The sequence below is a fragment of the Labrus mixtus genome, chromosome 5 (genome assembly GCF_963584025.1).
Source record: "Labrus mixtus chromosome 5, fLabMix1.1, whole genome shotgun sequence".
Lineage (NCBI taxonomy): Eukaryota > Metazoa > Chordata > Actinopteri > Labriformes > Labridae > Labrus > Labrus mixtus.
This window is the reverse complement of record NC_083616.1, coordinates 9,091,014-9,104,182: the sequence shown is the minus strand read 5'-3', so window position 1 is coordinate 9,104,182 and position 13,169 is coordinate 9,091,014. Positions and strand designations below refer to the sequence as shown.

At 39.3% G+C, this 13,169-nt stretch overlaps 1 protein-coding gene across 2 annotated transcripts in view; it reads left to right on the top strand.

Moving 5' to 3' along the window:
- The window catches only part of adgrd1 (adhesion G protein-coupled receptor D1), a 34,573-nt gene that overhangs the window by 16,955 nt on the left and 4,449 nt on the right, over positions 1–13,169 (top strand). For both annotated transcript variants that reach the window (XM_061037643.1, XM_061037644.1), the window contains 5 exons: positions 6,590–6,663; positions 7,243–7,366; positions 9,827–9,930; positions 10,080–10,191; positions 10,842–10,995. In XM_061037643.1, coding sequence (XP_060893626.1) covers positions 6,590–6,663; positions 7,243–7,366; positions 9,827–9,930; positions 10,080–10,191; positions 10,842–10,995 — 568 coding nt within the window. The remainder of the gene's footprint in view (positions 1–6,589; positions 6,664–7,242; positions 7,367–9,826; positions 9,931–10,079; positions 10,192–10,841; positions 10,996–13,169) is intronic.

Sequence of the window (13,169 nt, the reverse complement as noted above, 5' to 3'; positions counted from 1 at the left end):
AGCTATGAAGCAGCTGATCATAGTGCAACTTGGATAGTGTCATCAACATGTTACCTTTCTCACTGTGAATGGCTGTGAATGGATCATACGATTACTTGCTGCCAGCTGCTAGCAGGTGAAAGTTGGCCTTCTCACTGGCTCTGGGTAATATCCTGACATATTCACGAGTGCAGTGCATTTGTGAAAGTGGCTTCTTTTATCCTTTTTTGATCCCACATCTTTCCCCACATTGGAACTTCTCTGCAAAGATTTAAATGCAGCCGTCGACATGTGAATGTAAACATGTAGTTCCCACAGAAACAGACCAGAAACCAGAGAAACATTACAATGGCCTCTTGTAAAATCCTTGGGGAAGTTGACACATGGATCCATGCATGGAGAACCTCTCTCCTTGTCAGTCCAGTTATAAAAGGAAAAAACATGTTGTTTGGAACCTATGAATTTGCCACAGTACACTATTTTTGCCTACCACTCACTTAAAAACGGAAAGAACAAATCTGAAATTCCTGGGTTGTTAAATGGACCCCAGTTTTCCTCACACCCTGCATACATATCAGCACGTCTCCATATTTTCTGTGTCTACCTCGGAGACTGAGCTGAAACCACAGCTGCACATCTTATTTCATTTCCCCTGACAGCATGATCTCACTCAAGGCCAGTTGTGTTTTCCTGCATGAATTGAGATTGTTACTCCACATGCTTAGGTCTGACCTCTGACTGAAATGCCCTGTTTTAAAAACACAGAGATATTTACTTATCAGAGCTGCAGGGTGTGATCTATTGTGATCTTAAGGTGGTGTAATCGGCCCTTCTCAATCTTCAGGTCAAGTTATGGCTTTGGCTTTTCTTTGCCTGGTCAGTAATGTAACACCATACCGTAGCTTCGTGTGGCTTTTCCAGACATACTACTATAAAGTGTTTCCTTCCCTTGCTAAATATAACAGCAGTCATTGTAGCTTTTGAGAAATGCATGCATGGTCTCTCTCTGTGTTTTACACAGAACAATTTAGCCATTGTCAGCACCTGGCTAGCTTTTCACTTGACCTAATGTTGCAACACTTTCACCTGCTATACTGACAGAAAATAATCTTTGCTTTAAATTCAATTTTAAAGTTGTTTAAAGTTTTACTGATGAGTTTCAGAGTTGTGATTGACTCTGCTGGCAAATGCACCCGTAACGACTGATATCAATACCAAATGTACAAAGCTCTGTCCAAATTACAGCCTGGCGCTCTGTGCTTTCGCATAGTGAAGGAGGACGAGGGGAAAAGACGAAGATTGCTCACTTATTCACTCACGCTGTTGTGTAATTTTGTTGCTGCTTTTTAAATTTAGTACACCCAGAGCCTGTATTTAGACATCTCTGCTTCATTGCTCTTGTGGCTGCATATATTGTTGTACCAGTGCTGGATGCTGGAAATGAGTGGGTGCAGAAGTGATACTTCGTATTTATTTCAAGGTCTAGTCAGCGTTTCTTTCTGCTACATCTTGTACTCTGAGAGCTTGTGAATGGATAAAAAGTATATTCTTTTTGTCAAACTACTGACACACTCAAACGTTTGTATTCCATGATAAAAAAATCTTATCACATTTGTATTGATATTTTATATTAAAATGTATCATCACCTGCAACTACATAATGTTTTTTATCTTAATTTTAGTTGGTTAACAGTAGCTTACCGCTGATAGTGTTCAAGAGCAATTACTCTTATTTTGTTTGTCTTTAGGGGTTGTATGATTCAAGTCCTTATTTTTTCAACAGATGCAATTAAACAATAGTAATAGAAGTAATAGTGCTGCAATAGAGCTTTAAACTGATGTAATGCAGAAAGTTTATTTCTTTTGCTGGTTTAAGGTTTAAACCAAACGGCAACCTCCGATCTTGAAAAATTAAGCCAATGTGGAAGTGCAAAATCCTGCAGTTTATCGAGTGTCCGCTTGAGGCTGACATGATTGACAGGTGGGGGCGATGTAACGGTTTGTCAAGAGTCTTAAACCCCACATCAGCTCCAGCTCTCAGCCTGTCGTTAGGTTGACTGACAGTTAGGCTGAGACAGCATTTCCAGCATGGCGGCTGCCGATGAGTCTCCAGAGCCCCCTGCCATAACAGATGGCTGACGTCACTCAGGCTTTGTCCACTAATATTTAGAGTCTATGGTTTATACCTCTTGTTAGGCCTTCACATGCAGTTTAACTTAATATACAGCGATAATTATCCTAAGATATAAATGAAATGCACAAACCAAAATACGCACATTTTATACACAACACAATTAATAAATCATTTTAAACTACAATAAGCTATAAATGAGAAGAGCTCTGTTTTAGCTGTGCTGGGAAAGATTTTATACCTGGGATTTATTTGATTTTCTTTAGTCATGTGTTTAACAGTTTACAGCCCTTCATGGAGAGTGCTGATTGTTCAAAAATAGATTTAAGATGTTGTATGTTGCAGTTGTCGTTCACCGGGATTTAGGTTGTATTTCTAAAGCACAGATTTTTCGAAAAAGGATAATTGGCTGAATGTTTTATCTCCATTTTTTGCACAAACTCTATCTGCCAGAAGCTAAGATTTAAATTGGCTGGGAGTTGCCTAATGATTTAGGATTTGCAGAGACATAAGCTACAGTTATTTTGCTGGAGCGAGCTCAACCACAGCGAGGCTTTGCCAGTCATTGGAGGTCTGAGAGACACCACAGAGGAAAAGCCACGCTCACATTTGAACAAATAGATGCTTTCTGTGTGTCATCTACGACTGAAATGCTTTTTTTGTTTTTTAAGATCTATTTTTGGCTAAACTCTAAATTCACGTGTTATTGCTGCCAGTGGTATAAAGTAACTAGATTTAGTCCCGTATCATACTAACGTAACCTTTACTGGAGTACTTTCACTTTTATCCTACCGTCGTTTTAGGCTTCAGCTATCTGCTTCCTTTTGATCCAACCTGTGCAGCATGTTGTGTCTCGCTCTATGGTAGGTTAGCCCGTTTCCGTTCTGATGTCACAGTTTTCCGCCAGGTTGTTTTTGGCCTCCCTTGTTTTCTCTATCCAGACCGGGTTCATGTCAAAGTTACTTTAGGGATGCAGTCCTGGTCCACTCTGAGGACATGTCCAAGTGTGAGCCTTCAGTGTTTGATTCCCACCACCACATTATGACAGCTTATTATTCTGTGAAAGCCGTTGTTGAAGAGCTTTTCTGGAATAAAGATTGGTCTAATCTTCCAAAGATGACCATTGTGGAATGCATTGATCTTTTCATGTCACTCTAAACCCAATCTACAATGAAAGTATGTTTGATATCATCATCAGTTTTCTGAGAACCCTGTGCATGCAGTCTGTGTGTAATGGCTCTAGGTAGGGCTGCTCAATCATGGCAAAAATCATAATTATGATTATTTTGATTGATTTTTGGATCCTGATTACTTTGATTTTACAAGATCTGAAGCTTGTGCATTCATTGATCCTAAACCTACGGCCAAAACAAGAGCAACATGTAATTGTTTAATCTGATGATCGTATTTTCAAGATCATGGGAAGACAAAATCGTAATTGAAATTGAGCTCTAGGGGATGCTGCTGCTGTCAAAGATACCACAGCATGAAGCTCGAGACAGATGCACAATCACAGATCTGAAATGAGTGTCATCAGACCTATCAGCAGCACCTGCAGGTGAAGTGCTTTATGAGTCAAAGGCAGCTCAAGACGGTGAACTTTTGTTTAATTAGACGTTACAATCACAGGGCCGGTCATGTAGACTAAATGTAACTTTGAGCATTGTTACAAATTGTTGATGTTGTGTAAGTGACTCAGTGAAAAGTCACAAGTTCATTTTTAAAGGTTATGAAGAAACGTTTCATACTATTTGTTCTCTCTCCACGTTCTCGCCTCCTACGCGTGTGTGTCAAAGCTGCTGTCGGGGGGATGGACCCTGGGTGAGATCAAAGTAGGAGGAAGATAAGATTTGATCTCAGAATATGACTAAATGACCCAAATAGTAAACAGTTTAGTCCTAAATGTCAATTCTGACTCCATAGGATTGCATGATCTTCAACAGGGTGTCACAGTGTAAGCTATCAAAAGCTTTCAATGAAGCTGATGTCAAATGGATTGATCCACTCCGAGCATTTCTCAATGATGTTCCTTGGTGTAAAGATCCGGTCGGTGCAATCCTCTTCCTTGTCTGAAGCCCGCATGTTGTTTTAAAGCGACTGTTACTTTCATACATGCTTGAAACTTTATTTTATAACTCAGGCCATCAAACTGCTGCCTTCTAATGATGACACTGATGACCTATGATGGGTTTTACTCTGGTTTTAATAATGGTTTTATGGACGATTTTATATATTCTCTGTGTCCTGTTGTCACTTTATGAACTCTTGTATCAATGTTTTTATGTTGTTTTTAATGTCTGAGTCTAAGTGCCTGCGTTTTCAACATATTTCTTCTTTTCACCTGGCAGCAAAACAAATTTCCCCTCAGGGACAAAAAGTTGAAGTTTCTTTTGGATTTCGATTTTTCATTTATATGATAAATGTAAAATCTGGCCTGTTTTTCTTTTTTTGGGTGGGCTTTTTAGCCAAAAGTAAAATTATCAAATAGCAAAAGACTAGAGAAAGCCAGAAAAATTAATAGGAATTCTGAAGAATATTTTTAACTTCTTTTTCTTCTTTCTATCCCCGTTGAGAATGGCGTTGACCATTTCCCTATCTTTGGAACCACTGGATTAACAACCTTAATGTTTATAAAATAGATCACTAGCTTCTTCAGTAAAATGGTCAATATTTAGAGTTCAAATTTCATACAGTGCTCTGGCATTTTGTACTTGTATATTAGTTGTATTTTGAATGCAGGACTTTATCTTGAAATACAGTTTTTTCTGCATTGTTGTACCATGGGCTGCACTGTTTGGGACACGATAACAGAGACGCAGCAGAAACTCCTTGACTATCCGGGGTTTATCAGCCTGTCTCTCTCTGACTCCTCTCCATTATCAGCCTGCCACTCTTCATCACTATCCTGTCGCTATCTTTCACTCTCCTTTCCTCTCCCCGTCTGTTCTCCTTGTGAGCAGTGAGATCCAAAGCGGTGTTTGCTGGCCTTCTGTTGTTAATAAAGACTTTGAGACCTGGCTCCACTCTTGGCTGGTGGCTGAGGCCTCGGGGCACCCGGGGAAACAACGGCATGCTCTCAAAGCTTGGCCCGATCTTTGAGTTCATTGTAACTTTCAGGTTCCTGCACTTCTCATCAGATAAAGACAGGAAAACACACAATGCATGTAGCACAAACATACAGTTGCTATAGAGGAAGCATGGCCAAACAGCGCTCCCTAAAGATGTGATGGTCTGTTAGTCACTGTATAGTTTGTATCTGGTACATATTAGGGATTGATAGTGATAGATTGTTTCCTACATGGCAGGGTTTATATTTTGTGTGTAATGTGGATCGTCAGTCTTTCTTCATTGCACAGAAACAGAAATTGTAAAGAGTTACAGTGTTACAATTGTTACAGTTTGCCAATTACAGTTTGTCTCTCTTGCATCTGCTTTCATTTACACCCAACAAGACATGTGAGTTATTAAAAGGCCGCAGGGGAGCAGTAAATTCATGCACTAGGTTCCTTGCAGCTTCTCAAGGCTTGTGATGACGGCCTGCATTTACGGCCCTTCCATGGATCTTGGACCTACTCTCAGGCCACATGAATATCAATCCACTGCATTCATCTCCAGGCTCCCAATACATGATGACTGCAGATCTGCATGTGCAAAACAGACAGAATGAGAGCAGAGATTTGGTTACACAATGAAGTCAACGTATGCTTTGTAATATGAACCACTGAGCCTATGGGCCAGGAAACAGACAGGCTGACTGTCAGTTTCACTCTCACTTTTTCCAGATGGAAACGCTGCAGACACACTCCATCTAATCATACACTTATTCAGCCGGGAGAGGGAATGGGAAGAGGTGTGCAAATTGTTGTTTTCTTCACATGACAGAAGGAGGAGGAGGGAAGTGGTTTGACCTGAAACCAGGGGCAAGCCCCAATTACTGCATTTTTGCACTGTAGCCATTAGCTCACTGTCTCTGAGGACTCCAAATCTGTTATTAAGGAACGATTCGGAAAAAGTGAGTTATAATCAAATAAGATTATTGAAGACAGTTGGGACTCTAGCCCAGTTTAATCATCACCTTTGCTGAGTGTCAATATGTGTGTTTAAGCATGATGTCAATCCTCCATTAATTGACATTTAAGCACAGATAGGGCTTTTTAATTTTGTCAAAGAAGCAACATTTATATGATGGTTTGCTATTTTTTCTTTACTTGATATGAGTTTTCTCTTGGCCTAATTACATCTAGAATGGATGTTTCTGTTAAGCATATGATTGGAAAGAAATCAGAGATCCTTAAGGAAAAAATGCTGCTGATGTGCGTCTCAAATATTCCACGATTTCTTGATCAAAGCACTTTTTCCAAACAAAACAAAGCTGGTCATTTAATGAGAAGGAACAATCCAAAAGCACATGTTTTCCTATACCACATACTTTATTATCGCTTCCTAAGATCTTAATTTGATTTGACTTTTCTGTTTCAGAATAAAGAACAGCAGGAACAAGTACTAAACCAGAGTAATAAAGTCTTCCTCTACTGTGCCTTCTTGGACTACAGGTGGGTTTGTATTTGGGATTTAAGACGCGAAGCCAAATACGATTTTTATCTTCATTGTTGACTTGAATGTATTCTTCCAGGCTTTAAATCATAAGAAATGAACAATGATTTGGAGAAAGTGTATCTCCCTTTACTCTTTTAAATCAAAAACATCCAGCCCTACATGTGTTGATGTTTCATATTGGACTGTCTTGAGCAACAGCCCTCCATAAAAAAAAAATATGGTGATATGCTGATAAATGAGGCCAAAACACTGTTTAGAAAGCATAACTCATTTTAAAAGGGAGTGTGTTTCAGCTGGATTCTAAGACTTCTCTTCTTACTCCCCTTTGCCCTGAAGCTTAAGAGAAATGTGAATTATGTGATTGCCCTGTCAGATTGCTCTGCTACACTCAGCAAAGACATTTCTCTGTGTACCTCCCACTGAGGATCAGACTGAGCGATCCCGTCCAACAGTTCCTATGAAAACATTTTTGTGACATTTCATATTCTTTATATTTGTTCTTCCTGATAGTACTTTTATGAAACCTCTGCATATACTTTTGTTTGAATGTAATACCTGATTTTCATACTTTTCAGTTCAAATGAGGGCGTGTGGTCCAACCAAGGTTGTGTACGTTCAGATGGAAACGTGTCGTACTCTGTGTGTTTGTGCAACCACCTCACCAACTTTGCCATTCTCATGCAAGTGGTGCCCTTAAAGGTATGACCTTTTGGATACCCTTTCAAAGCCTCTCTTGTTTATTATTTTTATTCTAACAATGGATCCAAGCAGGAAGCTAATTCAGGAAGAATAATCAGCACAGGCCAAAATAGTAACTCACCGGTGAACACTGTGGAGCATTAAAAAACAAAAAAAGAGAGGTGTCTCCTTGGTGGCGACTACTAACAGGTTAATGAATAGTGAATATGCGTGACTAAAAACACTACTCCAAATCATTGACCGTATGTGACACCTCTTCACCTCCTCATCTCTATCATCCTTGGTCCTAGTGATTTGAATTTTAGCTTTCTGTCGAAGGGTCACGGCATGTACTGAAATAGAACAGATTGTAATTATCATTTACTTGTGTGCTTTTTTTCTGTCATGAAAGTCTGAACTTGTGCTGTGAAAAAGCCAAATGCTGATTTTCCCTACAGTGCTTTTTATTTTATCTGTTGAAGGGAAACTTGCTAGGGAGTCAGGCCCGGATCCAAGTACACTTAACCCCAAACTCTGTTTCATTTGATCAGTTTGATCGCAAACGTACCATACTGTACTCAGGTACCTACTGTGCCCAAGTCCCATTGAAGAGCTGGTTTCATGAACGATTCATTTGTACCCAAGTACAGTCCACGGGAGATGTGAACACAACCGTGCTCAAACAAGGAAGTGGACCGCTATATGACATAATTCTAAACGTCTCCTGTCCCTTGTATCCGGGCAGAATGGGGCCTGTTTTGTCCTCTGAGCTGCACGGTAGATACCTAATGGGAAAACGCCCTTAGAAGCAGCTCCCACTCAGCGACTTTTTTAGAGGAAGGTTTACTCCTTTGATCATACTCAATACATTTGTTCCTTTCTCTGAGTATTTGTCACATATTAAGACGTTTTTATTTTTTTAACACAATAGGACAGGAAGCCTTGGTTTACCACATACTTATCAATCAAAAGCCCCTCCTGCCTCCCGCCTCCCGCCTCCCGCCTCCCTGCAGCCTTTGGACAGTTTGCTGTTCCCATTAGGTCAACCGTATGCAGACCTTCCCATAGTCACAATGTCGGTTTCACTGGTGGTTTACGTAGAAGTACTTTGGACAACTATGGTTAAATGTGGTTCTTTTGGGTCGCTGCAAAGGTCAGTGGTCCATTTATTCCAAGACCACAGCACCTCAAGAGACCAAAAACTGTTTTGTGAAAACATCTGGACATCCTTTTCTCCTCTCTCCCGCTCAGTGTTTGACAGTTATATTTTCCACAGGTAGAGCAATTAAAATGTCTACCCCGTGTTCACTGTCACCAAAGTCTAAATCTTTGTTATCGAAGAATATGAACAATCAGAGTATGGTCAGCATCTTTGATGGCTTGAATAGAACTAGAAAAGAGGACTTCATATTGCAGTTAAAAGGGCCAGTGTTGTATTTTAGGAGCAGAAGTCTATTTGATGCTATACTTTCCCTTAGCAAGTCTCTAATTAGTGGTCAGCCTCATTGCTCAGCTGCAAGGGAGCATCCAGCATATCCTTTTTTCTGGAAGGCTGAGACTCTTATGCTCTCGTAATGACAAGGCACATGTCAAGACAGTTAATGAAGAATCTAACCCGAACGCTGAAAATAGCCTGAATTCCAAAACATCAATGAATTAGGTCGCATACTAAGGATATGTGCATATAAATAAAGACAATCCTCTCAAAATCATAAAAAAACATACTTTAGATTGATTACAGGAACTCCATGTCAAGGAAAAAAGCAATGTATGGTCAAAAAATGTAAAGTTTCTGACTTCCAAACAATCCAAATGAGGAAACAGTACACGGTAGATGTAAAATCAATCAACTGTAAGAAAATAAAACTGCTCTTGTTACTGTCAACTTACTCACAAAAAAAGAAACAAGTTGTCTGTTACTATATAGGTGACAATCAGAAAAACTGTTGCTTCTTGTCTTGCTGCCCTCTCCTCAGAACAAGTGCCAACAGATACACATATCTTTATTACACTTAGCTGCTATTAATGGCAGAACAATCAATTTGTGATAGCAGGACAAATTAAAGAGCACGGATATCCATCACGATCTGCTAGATGAACACACAATATTAATAAATAATAAAGAATATACATAGAAGAAATACAGTGCTACAAGTTAAATGTAAAGATGATGTCATTTATCACTATAAAATGTTTTAAATGAGGCATAATATATAAAATGAACCATATCTCCCATGGTTTGATGTGTCCAGACTTGAAAAGTGACCTTCCAGAGAGATAGTTTATATCAGTTTTGTGTTAAAAACTCTACAGCACTCCTGTAGGGTGAAGTCACCTGGCTGATGAAACAGGTTCAATGAAACAAGCTGGATAGATGTTTTAGATGTACTGGTGACACAATCATCTCACCCATGATGTACACAAAATACAAATCTTTCACAATGTTGTTTTGTCCATGGTTGATGATGTGTCTGTCCACAGCTCACTACTGGCCACAGGGTGGCACTGTCAACCATTGGTTATGTTGGCTGCTCTATATCCATTGTCTGTCTTGCCATTACTCTGGTCACTTTTGCAGTTTTGTCGTGAGTATTTCACACTTTTTACAAATAGATTTACATGTCAAGTCTTTGCTCTGTACCAAATATTAAATGTAAACTTCATCCAAACACACAACCTTTTATGCTTTATATACTAAGTGTTAAAACCACAGGGTGTGATTTGTGTTCTGCAGGTCAGTGAGTACAATCCGCAACCAACGCTACCACATCCACGCCAACCTGTCCTTCGCCATCCTGGTGGCTGAGATCTTACTGCTCATCAGCGCCCGCTTCGACCCTGGCACGGTGGGTACACAGTACCGATCATGCTGTTGGTAATGACTTTAATGGTTGCAATAATGATGAAGTATGGTAAAATAGATGATTAGGATTATAATGCTGATAAGGAGTAAAAGGCATTGTTCTTTATTGTAACAGTGAATAGATTATAAAAAGAAATATTCAGGGAATGTTTGTGTAACTTCAAAGTGATTTAGAAAAAAAGTTAAAATACAAATATATAGTTTGACGGTAGCCTTGTGGTTAGTGTGTGCGCCATGTAATTGAATTGAACTGAATTGAATGTAATGAGTTCTATAGTACTCCAAGTGGTACTCCCGGGTTCAAATCCGACCTGTGGCTTCTTTCCTGCATGTCATTCCCCACTCTCTTTCTCCCCGTTTTTCAGACCCCAACACAAGTTATTTTTGGATGTAGGACCCTAAAGGCCAAAACAAAACCTTTCAGAAAATATACATGAAAATAAACAAAATCTGTTACACAACAACCACACAATGATAAAAATCAGGAATGAAAGATGAAAAATCTATTATAGCAAAACAAAGAAACTTAAAATGCTGATGAAGCAGCTAGAAGTTTTTACTGAAACTAAAGGATACATGTAATAACAGTAAAGAGAATGTGCGGTATTAAAGTCTGATTTTGTTGTTTCCCAGCTGCCGTGTAAGATAATGGCCGGCCTGCTTCACTTCTTCTTTCTGAGTGCCTTCGCCTGGATGCTGGTGGAGGGCCTCCACCTCTACAGTATGGTGGTCAAGGTGTTCGGCTCTGAAGGCAGCAAACACTTCTACTACTACGGCATAGGCTGGGGTAAGTCTGACCAGCACGGTTTAATAACAACACTTACATCGGAAATCTGTTTTAGAATATAACACTGCTACCTGTTATATCCTATATGAGATTTTTTTCTGTTCATGTCATCATATTTTCTCATTCCTGATTTCACCCAATGTCCTGGTTCTACCTCACGCTAGTCCATTACTGTAAATATGATGTGACTTGTTCACGTTTCTTAGGTGACCTTTCTGCTACAATATTGCTTTTTAAAAAGTTAAGAACTCTGAACCTATAAATAAATCTGCTTTGAGTCAGTTCCTGGTAAAACAATCCCCCCCCCCCCCCCCCCCCGCCCCGATCTCAGTGACCCACAATTTGATGGGCAGAGGAAAAAAAACCCGGGACATACTTACGTATAGTGTCTTTGGCTGCTAAGGAATGCAAAGTCTCTCCTTCACATGTTGGACCCATTAGTGGAAAAACAATCTTTTTTTATTACTTCCTTCTTCTGGCTTGAGTAATTTTTCATTTTGTGTGGCCAACTGCAAATGATGTGCTGGAGACTTTGTGTGACAGAGGTATAGCTGTTATACGTTAAAAGTAAATACCTGCCTTGTAATTAATGGCTGCTGCTATTAGATGTGATAAAGGCTACGGAACACTTGGTCTTCTATTTCCTTGTAGTATAGCATGCCAAATTAATGCTCATAAAAAAGGCAGCAAAGAGAAAAAAAAAAAGAGTCATTTTCAGGGAAATGAGCAATTAGCAGAAAAGCAGATAAATTGACCAGCACTGAGTTTGAACGTATGAAAAGTCACATGGCACATTGGGAGAAGTTCACCAAAGGCCAGGAGGCTGTTTTAAGAGACATACTGTAATTCTAGATGATGACATGGAGGTTAAAAAGATGAAATACCAAATTTCCTCATATAAAAGCCACGCTATATTGATTTCACCCTAACAAAAAGAAAAGGCCCAAATCCAGGCTGCTTGAATAACAAGGGCAGGGTCCTGACTGGGGCACTGACTTATGCAGGGAAGTTTGTGTGCACAAACACACAAATCTATTTTTCCCTTGACTATTCTCCATGAGCCATATCTATTATAATTAGAGACATTCAATTATCTAAAAGATGTTACAGTCCAGTGAATACATTTTTTTTTAGGGGGCGCTGGTTCAACTCAAAATCCGGACACTGTTTAGTGCTTGTTATCCCTCGCTTTCCCTTTCCAGATTTCTTGTCCTGTCAAATATTGAGGGGAAAAAAAGCCCCCAAAATCTCTAAAAAAGCTTAAAAAAAAAAAAGAAAAAACAGCATCTTTTTGATTTCTTTCAAAAAGGAAGATGAATTTCCAAAGTAGCCGAAATAACAAAAGGAAATGCAAAGAAAGCTTCTAAAAGCCCAAAAAGTTTTTACATTAGTTCTGCCTCACACAAGGCAAATAGTCAATAATAGCTTTAGGATGGCCGCTAAGGTAGCCAATCCGATTTCAAGGAAGGCCATGGCCACCCTTGGCCACCACCTGGATCTGTCCCTGATCAAGGGTGGTTAAACTCCAGGTGGTTTTCATATGATAGGAACGCAAACTTAGTATAGCGTACATTCAATTATTCGCATTCTGATTTCAAATGTGATGCCATACTGTTTATTATGAAGTAACAAAACAAAACAAAATGCTCTTGTTACTGTCAACTTGTTCACAAAAAAGAAAGAGGTTGCCTGTTTATTATTTATTATACTCTCATTCTCAGCAGGAGCTGTGCAACAAACTGCCCATTACGATGAAAGAGGTGAAAAAGCTCCAGCAACACTTGTAGTATGAAGATATTTATTAGACTGACACGTTTTTCTCGGTCTAATAAAGTTAATGAAGTTGAGCTTCGTAGTACAAGTGTTGCTGGAGCTTATTGACCTCTTCGAGCCTTTCACTCTCCATGCACCTTGCTAGTTGGTGAAGTTGTGCCAGAAAATCTTACTCTGCTTCCTTATGGGTCAAAGCAAATCTTATTAAAGATTGAATGATCTCTTTATACAACACCCCTAGACAGCTTTTTAAGTTGAAAGTATTTTTTCTGGACAAACATAAGCGGCTAAAAACAAGGCCACATAATAAGATAGGAATTATGTACGAATTATATATTTTTGTATGTTAAATAAACCCTTGATTCTAATATATTCCTGATTCAAATAAAGGCCCTCTCAAT